This window comes from Ursus americanus, chromosome 22 (genome assembly GCF_024610735.1).
Source record: "Ursus americanus isolate L20-20 chromosome 22, mUrsAme1.1.p, whole genome shotgun sequence".
Taxonomy (NCBI): domain Eukaryota; kingdom Metazoa; phylum Chordata; class Mammalia; order Carnivora; family Ursidae; genus Ursus; species Ursus americanus.
The window spans coordinates 53,067,606-53,083,976 of record NC_142148.1 but is presented as its reverse complement, the minus strand read 5'-3'; the positions used below and the strand labels follow the sequence as shown (position 1 = coordinate 53,083,976).

The 16,371-nt window shown below is 55.3% G+C and overlaps 1 protein-coding gene and 1 pseudogene across 2 annotated transcripts in view; both read left to right on the top strand.

The window, feature by feature from the left end:
* The window catches only part of LOC148108185 (ral-GDS-related protein-like), an 18,361-nt gene extending 12,340 nt beyond the window's left edge, over positions 1–6,021 (top strand). Inside the window, exons 4-5 of the mRNA XM_087853897.1 lie at positions 4,067–4,183; positions 5,971–6,021. Of these exons, the coding sequence (XP_087710023.1) occupies positions 4,067–4,183; positions 5,971–6,021 (168 nt within the window). The remainder of the gene's footprint in view (positions 1–4,066; positions 4,184–5,970) is intronic.
* LOC148108184 (SH2 domain-containing adapter protein F-like) overlaps positions 1–16,371 on the top strand; it is a 23,471-nt pseudogene extending 7,100 nt beyond the window's left edge. Inside the window, exons 2-6 of the transcript XR_015721167.1 lie at positions 6,277–6,418; positions 8,595–8,801; positions 11,714–11,885; positions 12,029–12,148; positions 15,594–16,371. The product of XR_015721167.1 is annotated as an SH2 domain-containing adapter protein F-like (transcript). The remainder of the gene's footprint in view (positions 1–6,276; positions 6,419–8,594; positions 8,802–11,713; positions 11,886–12,028; positions 12,149–15,593) is intronic.

Genomic DNA, 16,371 nt, shown 5'->3' with positions numbered 1-16,371 from the left:
AGGGGCTGCACCCACACGGCCGTGGGTGATCCACAGCCTCTTCTCACCGAGGGCATCCACGCCTCAGCCTGGGTCAGCTCTGTGATCTGTGGGCTGTTCAGACCTTAGGGGCCAAGAGGTGTCTGACTCCTTTGTCGGCTGCAGGGACAGGAATGAAATCCAGCAGGATCTCCCAGGAGCTACACAATCTGTGGTTTCTTCAGTGGGTGTGATGAGAAGCATCCAGGACGCCATCAGACTGGCTCAGGGGCAGGGACATGGTCTCTGCGGGCCCTGACCTGGAGCCTCCCACCATTGAGAGAGAGCAGCTCCTCTCGTTTAGGAGCAGAGTTTGGGGGATCCCAGAGTCTTCCCTTAGGAAGAGTCCAGGCTAGGTACCTTAGCCCCTTATCCTAAACCCAAGTTGCTGTGCCTGAGTGGTGAGCTGGCCCATTGAGCTGGAGTTTCTCTTCTGTGCAGTGTTTTGTCCTGATTCTCTGTTCCTCTCCTCTCAGCCATGCGGGTCTTCTTGGCTTTTTGCTGTGGGGTCACTTCCTGAGGTGAGATAGGGACTGTAGACCAGGATGTGCCTTAGGCTGGCCCACTTTCCTTCTTCTTCTTCTGGAGCCCAGTAGCTGGTGGGTGGGTCAGAACCCTGTGAGAGGGCCTGGGTCGTGAGGTTTGATGAAATGGGTGGAAATACTTCTGTGATGAGAAGATTGAGGAGAAATGAGCCCTGTGGAAAGTGAATGTGGCGGGCAGGAAAGAATGGGGATTTAGACAGGGCCCTGAGAGGGCCTCCCCATGCAGGGCTCTGGCTACTGGCCCTCCCTGAGACCCACTGCTGCATTTGGCAAGGGGGCAAGGGTGGCCATCTGGGCAGGACTGGCAGGGCAGGTGTGGGAGCAGCAGGAGCCGCACCCTGAACCAGGCAGGCAGGGCCTCGCCATCTGGCCATAGGAAGAACTCCTTCACGGTGCTGGGCCCTGTCTGGCCTCCAGGCCACACTTTGGGCAGAGGGGTGAGAGAACGGAGCCTTCCTTTCTTTGCTCCCTTTTCTCAGATCTTCAACAGGAAACACCTGATCTAATTAGGAAAGAGGGACGGGGAAGGGGCCCTAATTGGATGAAGCTTTGAGCTGCCTGTGACCATCTGCACAGTGTGTCCTTTGCCTCTATCCTGCCAAGATGTGTGTGCGCGCGCGCGCGTGTGTGTGTGTGTGTGTGTGTGTGTGTGTGTGTGTGTGTGTGACAGAGAGGCAGAGAAAGAGATGATGTGAACAATAAGACAGGCACCCTGGATGCACTGAAACTAGGGCTCTTGTTCTTAGCTCATGGAGAGGCTTCTGGGGTTCATGAAGCTCCAGAAATTGTGTGCAAATATTTGGGTGCATGAGCATTTTTCTGGGAAAAGGCTCAGAGCTCCCAGATTCTCACAGGGGTTCACAGGGCCCAAAATATCAAGAATTTTAAAAAATAGATACACCTCATACATGGCGTCCACGTGGACTTGGATCCTCCAGGCCCAAATTTGGAAACAAGTGAAAGACAGGTAGAAAGAGGAAAGGGAAGGAAACGTTGAGGGTGTCTGAAGTCAAACCAGACATCTCTGCCTCAGGGTCAGGAGGGCGAGTAGGGGCTGCTGCTGCAGGATCGTGCCAGGATTTCTATAGCATTAAGTGACACTGGCCTGGGTGCTCAAAGGGACCCACCACCTAGAAGACCTGGTCCTTGCCTTTTTTGAGTTTGTTTGTTCTTGCTTTTTCTTCTTATAACTTCCACTGAGTCTGGAGTTCTGATCTGTTTATTTTGCACATGTCCTCCGAGGGAGGCAGAGGGAGGAAAAGAGAAGGGTCCCGGACCTTTGTGGACTGGTTAGATCTCTTAACCCTTTGGGGCCTGGGCTGGCCATCTTTGCTGCCATTGGTGCTTTGCTGGGGTTGGGGGGCTACTGCTGAGGCCTGCGCTACCAGGGGATTTTATGGCAGGCCCGTCCACTCCTCCCACTGCTGCCTCCTCATGCTGTGGCACTCTTTCGGGAAGGCATTTGCAGCTTGTTGGCTTGGTCAGTGACTCAGTGACACCTCAGTCAGCCCTGGAACTCCACCTGTTGGAAGCTGGGAACGGCTAGGGCGCTGGGGAACATGGGTGGGAGCAGCTGGCTGGGGCCTGGGTCTTGGAAGGGTAGCTGTTGCCCCCTCCAGCTTGCCCTCCCCGCAGAACCAGCGGGACGCTAGTCATGCGAGAGCAGAGGGGGAGCCCAGTCCCTGCATGCAGTGAGCCTGCGTTTCCTCCAGAGTCTGGGGCGCAGCCCCGGGGCTTCACAGCACCTCAAGGTACCTCACTCTTTTGGAGTTTGCTTTGTGGCTGTCACTGTGAGCTCCTGGAGGACCCAGAAATTTGGTCTTTTCATCTTTAATGATATAATGGCAGACAATTACCTAATACCTACCGTGTGCCTGGTACCATTTTGAAGCAGCCGATATGTTTTAGCCCAGTAGCTTCTGACAACCCTATGAGGAAGATTCTGTTATTATCCCCAGGTGATATAGGGAGACTGAAGCACAGGAGTGTTGGATCACATGGTTTCACAGCTAGCCAGTAGGAGAGCTGAGGTTCACAGCCAGGTAGCCTGATGGCAGACTGGCTGCCGACACCATGCCATGGGACCATGGCACCTTCGGGGAGCCCTGCAGACAGGAGATGGGAAGTGTTCACCGAGCACGGGAAGGAGACTCAGAGAAGGAATGAAGAGTGCATCCCGTGCTGAGTTCACCATTTCCTGAACCTGAAGGCCAGCACTAGCCACCCAGTCCTGAGGTGGCCCCAGACACACCTTAAAAGGGTTGTTGACGTCCATTGTGTGTCTGTGATGTTCGAATGTCTTACAAGCATGACATTTCTTCGTACTTAGAAAAAGATGATAACAAATTTGTTTCATGTGAAGGAGTTTCCATGGCAGATAAAATTGGGAAGGGCGTTGCAGGAAGTGGGAACAGAGGGTGCAAAAAGTTTGATCTTGGGGAAGGTAAATAGTATACCATTTCCAAAACTGACAGACTTTCAGCAGAGAAAGGATTTCACGGTTAAATACTTTGGAGAAATGCCGAGTTAAACAAAATTAGACAGCTCTCTTTGCTACACGATTGCTCAGAGCCTTTAACATGCTGAAGTGTATTTTAAATCTACGAGTAGAGGAGAGAAGATGCTACATTTCCCAAGTTGTCTGGAAAATCTGCAGCAAGGCACTGAGAGTCAGGAGACCTGGGTCGCAGTCTTGTCTCTACTGATGCCGTCTGTGTACCCTGTCGAGCACCTAAACTCTGGGCTTTAGTGTCTGAATAGAAGAGATCAGCAGCAGGGCTAACATCTATCGAGCACTGACTCCATTCTAGCCTCCAAACTAAGGACTTTTACACTCACTGTCCTCTTCCCAATCCTATGAGATATTCTATAGGAGAAAAACCAGAGGCTTCCAGATGTCAACTGAAGACATGGAGGAAAGGGGGAGGGGTAGACTTTGGGGACCTTGCAGAGCCCAAATCCTGTGGCATGTGCCCCCTCCTAGCTCCCCTTGGACTGGCAAGCCCCATGGGTGGGGTCAGGAACTCCTAGCAGGGTCCAGCTGCAGAGCGGAAGGTCACGCCAGATGGTGGGCCTGCCAGCTATCTCAGGAGAGGCTGAGGCAGGAAGGAGAGCCAAGCAGGACAGCGGCTCTGGGAGGGGCACTGCCCAATTGGAACAGGCACAAGAGCCTGGTCTGGAGCCTGCTAGACGGCAGGAGGGAGGGGATCTGGTTGACAGGTGGCGTGGGGACAAGGGGACCTCTGAGCAGCAGCTACTTGCCTACTAGTTTGGAAGTATTTCAGCCTTTCAGTAGCATTCTGTCTACCAGAGGGTTTGCCTAAATATTAGCTCTGGTTTTAGGGGCCTTTCCTGCCAGTTCTTCCTTTTTGCTCTTGAACCAGAGGCTTTGCTCCCCATTCAAATGTTGGTTCTCCTGACAGCCTGCTCCCACAGCAGCTCCTGGTCTGTCAGAGTGGTCAGAGTGGGGGCGAATGGGGATCTGAGAGTCTGTGTCACTCCAGAAGATAGAGTCTGAGGAGAGGGAGACCTTTGGAGCATCGAGTAAATGTGCACTGAGCGCCTACCCTGTGCCAGGCCCTGTGACGGATGTGGTATACCACAGTGAGTACAGCGGTCAGGTAAAGGTCCCATCAACAAAATAAGTCAGGGTAGAGCAAAGGTGTCAGAAGCCTGCAGAAGCAGCTTTCCCCCACAGAGCAGTTTCACCTCCTCACGTGACCTGGAAACCACTGGGAAGGCAGCCCTGGCCTCTGACAGGGATCCTATGTGCCCAGGGTGGGTGCCCTTCTTGCCAACCTTCCAGCAGGTGTTTCTGCTTCTGCTCCGGACTCCCGGCCCTGTGGGTGGCTCCTCTGGGTGACCCGCCTAGGGCGGGGGGCTAGGGTTTCCTGGAGCAGGGTGTGGAGTCAGGGATGGAACAGAGGAGCCATTGAGCTGCCCACAGAGCTGCCGCCTGGTTGCCTACAGGCACCGTGGGCTAGCCCCAGGGAGGCCCGTGCTGGGCCTGGGAGGGGTCACAGCTCAAGTCCAGCCCGGGACTCCAGTGGGAAGGGCACTGGCTTGGTCAGGGAAGGGCTGGGGGAAGGGGGGCTCTGTAGAGTTGGGGGGACTGGGGCTTGGGCCAGGCACTTCTCACTGAGCAGCTTCCCAGGACTCAGTGCCCCCCATCCCTGTGACCCCTCCCAGGCCCAGCACAGGCGGCGGGGGGCTCAAAAAACATGCAGGAGGGGCGCCTGGGTGGCATAGCAGTTAAGCGTCTGCCTTCGGCTCAGGGCGTGATCCTGGCGTTATGGGATCGAGCCCCACGTCAGGCTCCTCCGCTATGAGCCTGCTTCTTCCTCTCCCACTCCCCCTGCTTGTGTTCCCTCTCTCGCTGGCTGTCTCTATCTCCGTCGAATAAATAAATAAAATCTTTAAAAAAAAAAAAACATGCAGGAGGAGTCTCTGTGGTGGGCAGGCAATCAGTCCCCATAGCCTCCCTGCTCAATTGGCTCCCACAATCCTGATCTGGCCCAGACCCAAAGCCTCCACCAACGATGGAGAAGAGGCAGGAGTGACCCCTCCTCATGCCGCAGGCCCCGGAGCCACCTCCTGTCAATGCCTGTCAACTCAGTGTGCGGTGCTTCCCCCGAGGTGCTGGCAGCCCTGGGTGGGCTGGGCTCTGTCTCCACCTCAGCCTCCCCCCTTCGAGAAGCCTGTGCCCAGCTTGGAGAAAAGCTCTATTGTCCTCAGCTGCACCCCGCCCTGAGCACCTTGAGCTCTTCCTCAGGGCGTGTGGCTTAGAGTTCTCTTTGCCTTGACTGGAGCAGGGACGGAGGGTTGGTCATGAACCACTTGTGAGGGAGAAAGGGGCAGTGTGGGATGTGGAAGGTCAAGGCTACGCCTTTCCTGTTCTTGTCCTCCAGGAACCAGGGGATTTCAGCAGAGCCCAAACCCTGGCTTTCTTCAGGGCTGTCCTAAGGTGGTCTCTCTCCCAGAACGGCCAAGATCCCCACTGGGGGCAGGTTGGCAGCATAATATTGCACAAAGGACACAAGTTCCAATTGGGTTCCTCCACTTCCGTGGAACGGTCTTGGGCACGTTGTTCCCTACCTGCCCTGAGCCTCCGTTTCCTTAAAATGAATATAATAATACACATATGACATGCTGATGAATGTTCTCAGGATAAACCAGCAGAACTGTGCCATAAAGTGAGTAGTTGGCTTTTCTTTTCTCGCTGGTCCGCAAATTTTTCTTTGTTCAGCATCTGGGATTGAACTTGTGGGCATGGACCGAGTTAATCTCTGAGCTGCCTGCTATTCCCTACTTGTTCTTTGAATTCCTCCAACACCTTTGTAACTGGCTCTCTGAATTAATTCCTTCTGTTAAACCATCTGGTGTTAAACACCTCTATTGCCCTGCCTAGACCCGGACTGAGGCAGGCCTTAATGCTCGGAGCTTCATCCTGGCCATTTAACCTACGGGATGGCCCAGAGGCACAAAAGTGACAGAAAAGGTAGATCTGCCACTCTGCTGGCAGCCTAGTAGGGGACTCTGCAGAGGAAGACCCAGAGCTTGTCCCCATCCAAGCTCAGAGCCTGCCCTTGGATACCTCGGGCTCTGGGTCTAAGACATTCTCTCCAGGACTCACTCCCATGGACAAAGCACCTGGGGAGAAGCAGAGCTGTCTCTCAGATGTCTGAAGCCTGCTCTCCTCACTGTCTTCCCACAGTTGGCAATCCTCGAAGACTACGCGGACCCATTTGATGTTCAGGAGACTGGCGAAGGCCCAGCAGGAGCTTCAGGAGCCCCAGAGAAGGTCCCTGAAAATGATGGCTACATGGAGCCCTATGAGGCCCAAAAGATGATGGCTGGTGCGTGATGGAGTCAGGCTAGGGGATTGCTCTCTGAAGCCTGGGTATTTGCACAACAGGCTCTGGGACCCACAAGACTAAGAGTGGTTCCATGATCCCTTTACTGGGTCCTTGGAGACCATGGGTCCACCGTGGACCCCCTTGGGTCCTTGGCCACTGCCTTCAAGAGAGTCGTCTTGGAGAAGGAGCGATGACCTGTGGTGCCTGAGATGTGAGGTGGTAGAGAAGGCCACCAAAGGTCAGGCAGATAGAGTGAGGACAGTCAGGAAGGGCAGGACAGTGGTTGGACCGGGAGTCATGGAACCCAAAAAGAGAATCACTAACTTTAGGGAAGGTGGTGAACTTGAGATGATGTGATGTCAGAATGAAACATCTTTATGGCAATTGGAACCACATGGCTTGAGAAGGGCAAGCCTGTCAAGGAGCGGGGGCAGACAGCAACGAATAAGACCTGGTCTTGGGGAGCAGAGCAGAGGTCAAGAGAGGATCCAGGGAAAGAGTGAATGGGGGTGATCCGAGAGGAGGACAGGGGTGAGTCAGTCCAAGGCAGGATGAAAGGAAGGTTTGCTCAGGGGTAGTTTTAGTGTTGGGCATACTGAGGAGCCAAGATGAGAGGGGCCACAGGGGCAGTGAAGGGCCTCAAAGGCTGGAACGAGGCATTTGGACTTGCTCCAGAAGAGGAGGGAAACTAATATGAATTCTCAAACAAGACAGAAACAGGATAAATATGGCATTTTAAGGGGATTATTGAGGCTGCGGTGTACAGAACAGACCAGAAGAACTGGGCATCAGAAAGATGAGTTAGCAGTTGTGGAAATTGCTGAGGCTTTAAGGGAGCAATAATTAACATGGCTTTCTTCCCCTCCTGAGCTTGGAGATCATTGAGAAGTCAAATCAAGGTAACAGACTGATGAAGACAAGAATGTCAGTTTTATTACTGATAAAATAGATTGGAGAACATGACTTAGCTGTGTCTCCCACAATGGGCTGCTTAATACTTCACAGAGTTAAACTTGCCCACTCGGGCTTGGGCCATGAGGCACAGCTGTAAGCCCTCTCACGGGGGCCAGGAGAAGAAAGAGCCAGAAGGCAGAGCTGAGAAAGAGAGTGAGCATCTACGGGTGATCAGATAAGCTGCTCTCCCTCCTTGGGAGAGGGGTGGGGGCCAGAGAGCGGTCAGGAGTGTTCTTCCACGGAGCTCGTGGAAACGTGAGCCGGGAGAGTGGAGGTTCACCCTAGTAGTAATCTAGACGTGGAGAGACGAGGGTAAGAGTCATCGGGTACTGGTGGTGAACAGGTGGAATTTAGACGCTGAACGGGGGCCAGGACCAACGAGAGCAGTGTAGTGGACGGAGAAGGAGAAAGTGGGAGGGAGACTGCCCTATTTAGATCAGAGGGGTGTGTACCCCTTGGAGGCCCATGAATGCCCTGGAATTGTATATGGAAATTTGCACATTTTTCTGGGGAGTAGCCCCATAGCTTTTATTAGATTTTCACTGGGGTCAACGATCCCAAAAAGGGCATCACAGAACTGACTAGAAGAACTTCTGGGGAAAGTGGCAAGTTTGAAACATTAAAGTGAAAGATCTTGATGGTAACCGGAAGTGTATAGGGTGCCATGAGACTGGGCAAGGATGTGGGCGAATTAAGACCTGGTTCTGGGGAACAGAGACCGAGAGGGGCCAGGGGAAGAGTCCAAGGGTGATGGGAGAGGACAACCACGAAAATGACTTGTCAGAGGGGACAGTTTCAAGGAGGGAGTGATCAGGAGTATCTGGGCAACGAAGAAGGATTTTCGGATTGTCAAGTGATACTGCTTGGGATGCAAAGGAAGAACTGGAGCTGTGTAGCCAAAAGGAGGTGGATTAGGAGAGGACCCTGCCTCCGTTTCCAAAACGTGTAAGCCTCATTTCCTAAGCCCTTGCTGGCCACCTAAGGATCTCTTTCTGTCTTTCACTCTGGTGCTTCTCTGCCCCGGCCTCCATTGGATCCCATGCTTTTGGAACCCCAGAGGTGTTTTAAGGGCAAGGGACCCCAGATGTCCGGCCATTGGGTCCCCAAAGCCAGTGGCATCTCTTCTGAAGGAGGCTTGGTGTGTTGCTGAGGGCGCTGCCAGAGGAGCTGAGGAGGGCAGCCAGGGATGCTCTCACACCTCCCCGCCACCTTGCCCTGGCAGAGATCCGGAGCTCCAAGGAGACGGCAGCTCAGCTCCTGCCTCTATATGACACGCCCTATGAGCCAGAGGAGGAGGGGGCCACCCCAGAGGGTGAGGGGGCCCCCTAGCCCCAGGAGTCCGGGCTGCCAGAGGATGGCGAGAGGCCCCCTGAGGAGTATGACCAGCCCTGGGAGTGGAAGAAGGAACAGATTTCCAAAGCCTTTACAGGTAAGCCCCTGGCTGGGGAGGGTGGGCCTGCTGGGGCCTCTAAACAGCTCTCCAGGCCCAGGGGCAGGGAAGGAGTGGACCCCAGGGGTTGGGGGAGGCCCAGCAGCTGGGCTCCAGGGAAGCACGGTTGAGCGCATCACAGAGATTGGTGAATTGGGCAGTGTGGGCGCGGCACTGTGTGCGGGGTCAGGGAACGGGCACAGGAGGATGAAGGGTCTCCCTGCATCACCACCTCTCAGAGGCCAAGAGGCTTAGGCCACTTCCGTCTTTTGGGAGACAGGGCCTATTTTAAAATAAAGAAATTCCAAACAAAATGATAAAACTTGTGACATATGTTAAATACTTACATTTAACAAAAGAAGGCATTGAACACCCCAGACACGGAAAACGGTTGTGTGTGTAACCTTTCGAGAACCCAGCCCTGAATCAGAGAGCTGTGTCTCCCAGTAGCAGACTGTGCCAGACCAGGGACGCCTGTGCCCCGGGGGGGAATTCGGAGGAGCAGGAACTGGTGGGGAGAGGGAGGCTGTGAGAAATGCCCTTTGTTGAATGAGGGTTAGGTTTCTCCTGTACCAAGCACCCCAGCGCCTATCCCAGGCCTGGAGTCCCACCTGGGAAGGTGTGTGTTGGTGGTCTGAGTGGGTGCTGCTGCAGCCTGGAGAGCCTGGAGAGTGCTTTAGCTCCTGGGTTCTTGATTCGGTGAGAACATAAAGGATGTAAATGCCATTCGACTTCACCCCCACTCCCAGGGCCCCCCACCCCTCCTTGGGCACGGGGCTCATCCTGGAGCCGGACTCAGCTCTCTGCCCTGTCCTCCCCTCCCTGGCAGCGAGTAGGAAACCACAGGCTTCTGATTTGTTTCCGGTAAAGCATGCACCATTGAGTGGGACCGTTTATCTCCAGAAGTCTCCTTGGAGAATCAATACTGTTTGGCTTGCTTAATGGGGAAATCTATGCTCGTCATTAGGAAACCTCGTTAGCAGCCCTGCAGCCGCCAGTGGCATCCCTCTCTTAATTGTCAGGGCTCGGGATTGAGGGTGTGGGGGGTAAATTTCAATAAAACATCTGCCCCCACATCAGAGTATTCATGACATCCTGGAGCTGGGCTGTCCGTCTCACTGCCCATGGCTTCCCAGGCCGTGGGGAAAAGGAGGAAGGGCGGCAAGTCTGAGGGTGCCAGGAGGCTGTGGGAACCTGGGTGTGGTGCTGGGAGGCGAGGGCAGCTCGTTGTCCCTCGTTTCCTCCTTTCCTGGTCCTTTTGGGCCCTGGAGGCTTATGAGGGTTCAAGTGAAGGGGACCCACACGGCTGGCAGGGCAAGACTCTGCCTCCGGCTATTTGCTACCTGTGCCTCCCCCCTTCGACTACGCAGCCTGGTGTGGTCACTGTGGCTCCATCCAACCCTCCGAGAGTCCTGCTCCCCCCTCAGAACCCGTCCCTGCCTCTGCTCTGACCCTCCTCCTTTCTAGGCTATTCTGTGTCCTGGCTCTGGGTTTTGGTGTCTCAACCTCTGCCTCTCTCTGTCTCTCTCTCTGTCTCTGTCCCTGTCTGTGTCTCTTCTCCCTGCTGCTACTGGCTCCAGTTGACATTAAGGTCATCAAAGACCTGCCTTGGCCTCTGCCGGTGGGACAGCTGGACAGAAGCTGCTCCCTGCCTGACGGGGACAGGGACATCTCCGGTCCGGCCTCACCCCTCCCTGAGCCCAGCCTGGAGGACGGCAGCGGTGGGTCCTGTGGGAGCTTCTGGCCAGGGTGACATGTCCTCTCACACCTCAGGCCCTGTGGGCTTGGGTTGGCAGAGCTGAAGTGGGGTAGGGTTTGGAGAACCTGGAGGAAGAAAGAAGGGACAAAATACACATTCCTCCTTCCTCCCAAAGGTGTGGGGAAGGTGTCTCCTAAAGGAGTCTCTTTCTAAATATCTTGCCCACCATGCCACAGAAATCCACTATTTTACATTCACTTCTTTGTGAGTATTTTGCCTGACCCAATCCTTTGGCAATGCAAGTAACTCTTGAGGTGGGGGTGATGCTAGCATAGGAAGTGTCTGACCCCTTTGGGCAAGGGACGGGTCTGGTCCTTGCATCTGGTGACTGAGAGACAGGAAGGTCCTGAAAGTGCTACAAGGAGAGAAAAAGCCCAAATGAGGAGAAAGGAAGCACCGAACACTTCATCTCTGTCAGTTTGGTACAGAACGGGCAGCCAAGTGCTTGTGAGCGCCTGTTTGTACATTTGTGCCTGAGTGTGAGGGCTACTTTGTAAATGCAGGATGAAGGAGGGTCTCCATCGCCTGTCCGTGGGTGCCTGTGCTCATGTGACCCACTGGCTTCCTCCCTCGTGCTGGCTCAGTGGTGGGCCTGCCCTGGTCTGGGAGGGCAGAGCTGCCTCAGCTGGGTGTCTCCGGTGGGGGCGGGGAGCCTGTGGGCAGCAGCCCTGGGGGCGGGGGAGGGGTGGGCCGGCGGCGGCTTGGGGCAGGATGAGCCTGTCAGGATGGCACCAAGGGGAATCGGATAATTGTTCTCAAATGCATAAGTCACTTCGACAGAATGGCTTGGCAGGGTGATATGGAGAACGGTCATGAACTCTGAGGAGGAGAAAGAAACGATATTATCGGCGCTGAAGCCACCCGGAGGGGGAATGGAACAGGGGAAGGCAGGCAGCTGCTCCAGAGGGAGAAGTTTAAGTGGTTTCTCATGTTGCTTCTCTCCCCTCTCCTCCCACAGCGTAGGGACTGGTAGGCGCGGTGTGGCCTAGGAGGGCTGCGCCCCACCCCCACAGCCAGTCAAGCCCAGGAGCATGTCCCACCCTTCCAGAACATTCCTTTGACCCCTTTTGGCAGAAAATGGTGGAGCCCTGGTTATTCTATAGGGCTCTATCTCTAGGGTCCTCAGAGTCTATGACTGGTATATTCCCCACAGCCCAGTTTGAAGGATCTGAGAAGAGCTGCCTGTCACCTGGCCGGGAGGAGAAGGGGCGGCTACCTCCCCGACTCTCTGCAGGGAACCCCAAGTCAGCCAAGCCCCTAAATGTGGAGCCCAGCAGCCCCCTTGGGGAGTGGACAGACCCAACATTGCCTCTGGAAAACCAGGTGTGAGTGTCTGTGTCCAGCTGGGGACTCTCTCCCCTCCCTTCCCCTCCTGCCACTGGCTTGCCTGCAGGGGACACCCAGAATGGGTGGGCCAGGACGGCGAGGGACCCAGCAGAGATGCCCCCTTCCTCTCTCTTGTCCTCAGCTGGTACCACGGGGCCATCAGTGGAACAGATGCCGAGAACGTGCTCCGGACGTGCAAAGAGGCCAGCTACCTGGTGTGCGACAGCGAGGCCAGCAAGAACGATTTCTCCCTGTCCCTCAAGTGAGTCGGGGTGGGCCTGCGGTAGGCAGGATGGGCTTGTGAGGATGGCACCAAGGAGGATCCATGGGAAGACAACCAGCAGGACAGGAGAAGACTCCAACCTTCCCCCCATGCCCAGCCAAGCTGGGGAGAAGTCCATCCCCAGGAACTTTTGCTGACTCTGGGCCCTAGGGACCTGGAGCAGTCTGAGGCTCCTCCCCTGACCTCAAGGAGCTCAGAGTCCGTTAGAAGAAACAGTCAAGCTACAGTGTCCAGCTCCAAAGTTTATGTCACTTACCAGCTGTGTGCCCTGGGGCCCCCTTAACCTCTCTGGGCCTCAGTTTTCTTACTTATAAAGTAGGGGAATAATAATATCTACCTTATAGGGAAGGATCCAATGAAATAATATATGGGAGGCACTTAACATGGTGCTAAGTGCTAAATAAATTATCACCTTCATCTTTATTAATGGCAGTCCAGATGTTCTTGAAGCACCGGCAAGGAAATAGGAACTTTGCCTGAGGGGCTCTGCAGGGGGAGGCGGAGGCTGGATCCTGGAAGGAGGGTGGAGCAGTGGACACAAAGCTATCGTTCACTCTGAAGAAGTGGGCAGGAGGACCGGGCGCTAGTGGCTGATAACTGAGTTTTAAAGGATCCAGGAAGATGGGGGAGGCAGGGCGCTCCCTTCCCATCAGCCTTCCTCCTAGGGAGTAGATAGACACAGAGAGGTACTGGCCTCCTACCAGAATGGCCAGCCCTCCCCTCGGTATCCAGGAGTCCTGCCCGATAGAGCCTGCCCCCCACATGGCAGCCTGTCAGATGGGTTCATTCGCATCGCCCCCATCACTCCTGGGACATCTGTACCACCTCCTACCACATTTCTCAGGGGCATTAGAATACAGGTATACCCCCACTTCAAACAAATGCAATATACAGCAATGTGGGACTATTAAACAGACATTTGAGGATAATTATTGAACTTCAACTAAAAGATAATGGGAAAATGCCAGTCTAGAGTCAAACAACCTGAATTTTATTCTTGGGTTTCATAAAACTAGCTTTGTGACCCCAGGCAAATCATGGAACCTCTCTGGGCCTTGGTTTCTCCCTTTGCAAAATGCATTGATGGGTACCTCTTAGGTTTCTTGCAGCTCTCATACTCTGCAATTGTCATAAAATCAAAGGAGCATTTAGGAAAAGTTCATCTGTCAAAAACCTGATATAACCCTAGGAATGTGTGTTGCTTTAACAGTTAAGAGTCACAGAGCACCTACTGTGTGCTGAGCCGTGTATTCACCATCTCCAAACCAACTGCCAACCTGGAAGATGAATCTCTTTCTTATAGACAGAAAGAAATACAAAGAGGTATGTGACTTGCTCAAGGCCACCAGGTAACAAAGTGCCAAAAGCAGGATTTGGACCCAGTTCAGTTCAGTCGGACTACAAGAACCGCACTATTCCATTGCATCGCTCCACCAGTCCTCAAGTCTGGAACAGTCCAAGGCTGAGACGGCAAGGGTCTGGCTCTGTGAAAGGAGCAGGGCGGGGCTCAGCCTTATCCTGGGGAGTAAAAGGGGAGGCAGGCCTGGGTGCTGCTTCGGCCCAGGCTGATCCAGCCCCACCAGCAGCTGTCCGCCAGAGCCTCGCTTGCATATAAATGGCTTCTCTGAAATACAATTAAGGTTTCTCTGCTCTCTGTAACGGAAGGGCTTTCACTGGTGATTAAACAGCTTCCTCCAGAAGCCGTGTCAGCTCTGGCCCTACCGCCCAGCTAGTCCCACCCAGACTCCTGAGGGTTGGGCAATGACTCTGCTTGGGACTTTATCCCAGGAGGTCAGTTATCCAGATGGAGGCTTGTTGCCACTTTATTGCCCTTTTTGGCCAGATCTGTCCCTCAAGGAGAAGATATAATGTAGTTTTGGGGAGAGGTGATTATCCCAAGTGGATTGTGGTTAGGGGGTTTTCTCCAAACTGTGAGAGGGAGAGGGAAAGCAAGGCCCAAGCTGCTGCCCACAGCTTTGGGCCTGGGCCATGGCATAGGGCAGACAGGGGAGGGGGACTACTCACTGCCTCCCCTCTCTACCACCCCCAGGGACTGCACATTTTCCTCAGGCCCTCAGCTCCCTTCCCCAGGGCCTGTGTGGTCACTGTCAGCCTCAGCCATTATCTGGGGCCTACAGAAGAAGGATGCCCCCCCCACCCCCCCCACCCCCGCCCATACACACATACACCCAGCCTGGGGCCCCCAGCAGGCTTTAGGGCACAGTATCCTGGGGCAGGGAGAAGGAATTGGAAGCATGGGTGATAAAGGACTGTTTTTTTCCTGTCATCCCTTTCCTCTCTTCAGTCATCCACTCTCCATCTTCACTTGTGGGCCCAGTGAAATGGGTCCCGTCAGAGGCCTCTTTGTACGCAGGCAGGGGAGAGAAATGAGGTTTGTCAGCCTCACCTCATATGAGGGTCCCCCTCACCGGTCCTACCTCCCATACTAGTTTCTGAGCCCTGCACTTGTCCCCAGGTAGGCTCTGGCCCCGAGAGACAAGTATTCAGGCTTCAGGGCTCCCCCAAACACTGCTTCCTCCTTGCTGTGGACCAGGCCTGGTAGCTTGGGCAGACACTGTTCTTGCTCGGGCCCCACCCCCATGCTTTCTCTCTAAGACAGGGTGCCCGGACAGCTGGGAGCCGGCCAGAGCTCTGAGCAGCAGGGTCCTTGTCTTGCGGGCAGGGCCAGGCACTGATGTGGATTTCCTGGATCGTGTCAGGGAGCTGGGAGAGGCAGTGGAGCCTTTCTCTCTGAGGGAGGGAATGGAGTTACAGCCTCACCGGTGATGGCATCCCAGGCTGAAGGGACAGAGGAGCTAGGGGCTTGGCCCAAGGCCCAGTTAGCAGGAGGGTAAAGGGATATCCCCAGGACAAGGCGGTTGAGCCTCCCCGGATTTGGGGTGGGCTTCCAGAGCAGCTAGCTCACCCCCTCCCCTGGTTTCTGCAAGAGAGAGCCTCAACCAAGATTCGCTCAGTTGTCACATCTGTCCACACACGGTCCTGCCAAGGATGTTTGTGTCTCCACATGCGTCACTAGGAGCCCCCACCGGTGTCGTCCCCCACAGATCAGAGATGGAGAGGGTAGACCAGCTTTGGCCACATAGGTTGGAGGGCACCGGTGCTCGGGTCCCAGGGTCTGGGGCAGGGAGAGGGGTCGCTCCAGTTTCCACTTGCACACGCCCTGTACACTCACTACACACACATTCTTGGCACACCCAGGGCCCTCACCACAAAGCCAACGCCTACGGTTACCTACTCACAAAATCCCCTCTGCCTCCTCTCTGTTTTCTGGACCGACCTCCACCTTCCCTAGTCACCTCCCCACACAGCTGGCTCAGAACAGCCACATTTGCTGCGGGCGTGGGGGAGGGCAGGGGGACTGGAGAGGGCCCCTACTCACCAGGGTCTCCTCTCCTCTTCCCAGGAGCAGTCAGGGCTTCATGCACATGAAGCTGTCCTGGACCAAGGAACACAAGTAGGTGCTGGGCCAGAACAGCCCACCCTTCAGCAGCGTCCCTGAAATCGTGCACCACTACGCCAGCCGCAAGCTGCCCATTAAGGGGGCCGAGCACATGTCCCTGCTCTATCCTGTGGCCATTCGGACTCTGTAGATGTGAGGCCTGGGCACTGTGACAAAGCTGGACCCAGGCCTGCGCCCATCCCCTGGCTGAGGGCGCTGGCCCTTCCCAGGGACATGTTCTGTCAAGTCTTTCTTCCCCTCTCCCAGAGATCAAGTGAGACCTGCAGATTCCTTAATTTATTCTAAACGGGAAGGCCTTCTGGGGCCTCGGAGTAAAAGGTTGTCTGGAGCGGAGGACAGAGGAATCCCTGGGGAGAGAGGATAGCCCCTGGAGGAAGGGGGCTTCAGAGCCGCTGGTCTCCGGAGGAGTTTAAGATCCGCAGCTGCCCCGCCTCTTCCGCCCCCAGGGCACAGGCGGGGACCCCCTTCCCCACCGCCTCCTTCCCCCTGGGTCAATGCGGGGCGCCCTGGCCATCTCTCCGCCTCCACCCCTAAACCACCGGCGGGCTCCGTTCAGAGTCTGGTGAGGGGATTGGGGAAGGCAGACCCCCCCCCCCCAGGACGGAGATGGCCTCGGGGGTGGGGAGACGAGGGGAAGGGCTCGGGCCGGAGGGAACTTGCGCAGTCCCCGGGCTGCCCCGGCTCCCGGCCAGATGCAAGAAATAAACCCAGTCCTGCCAGG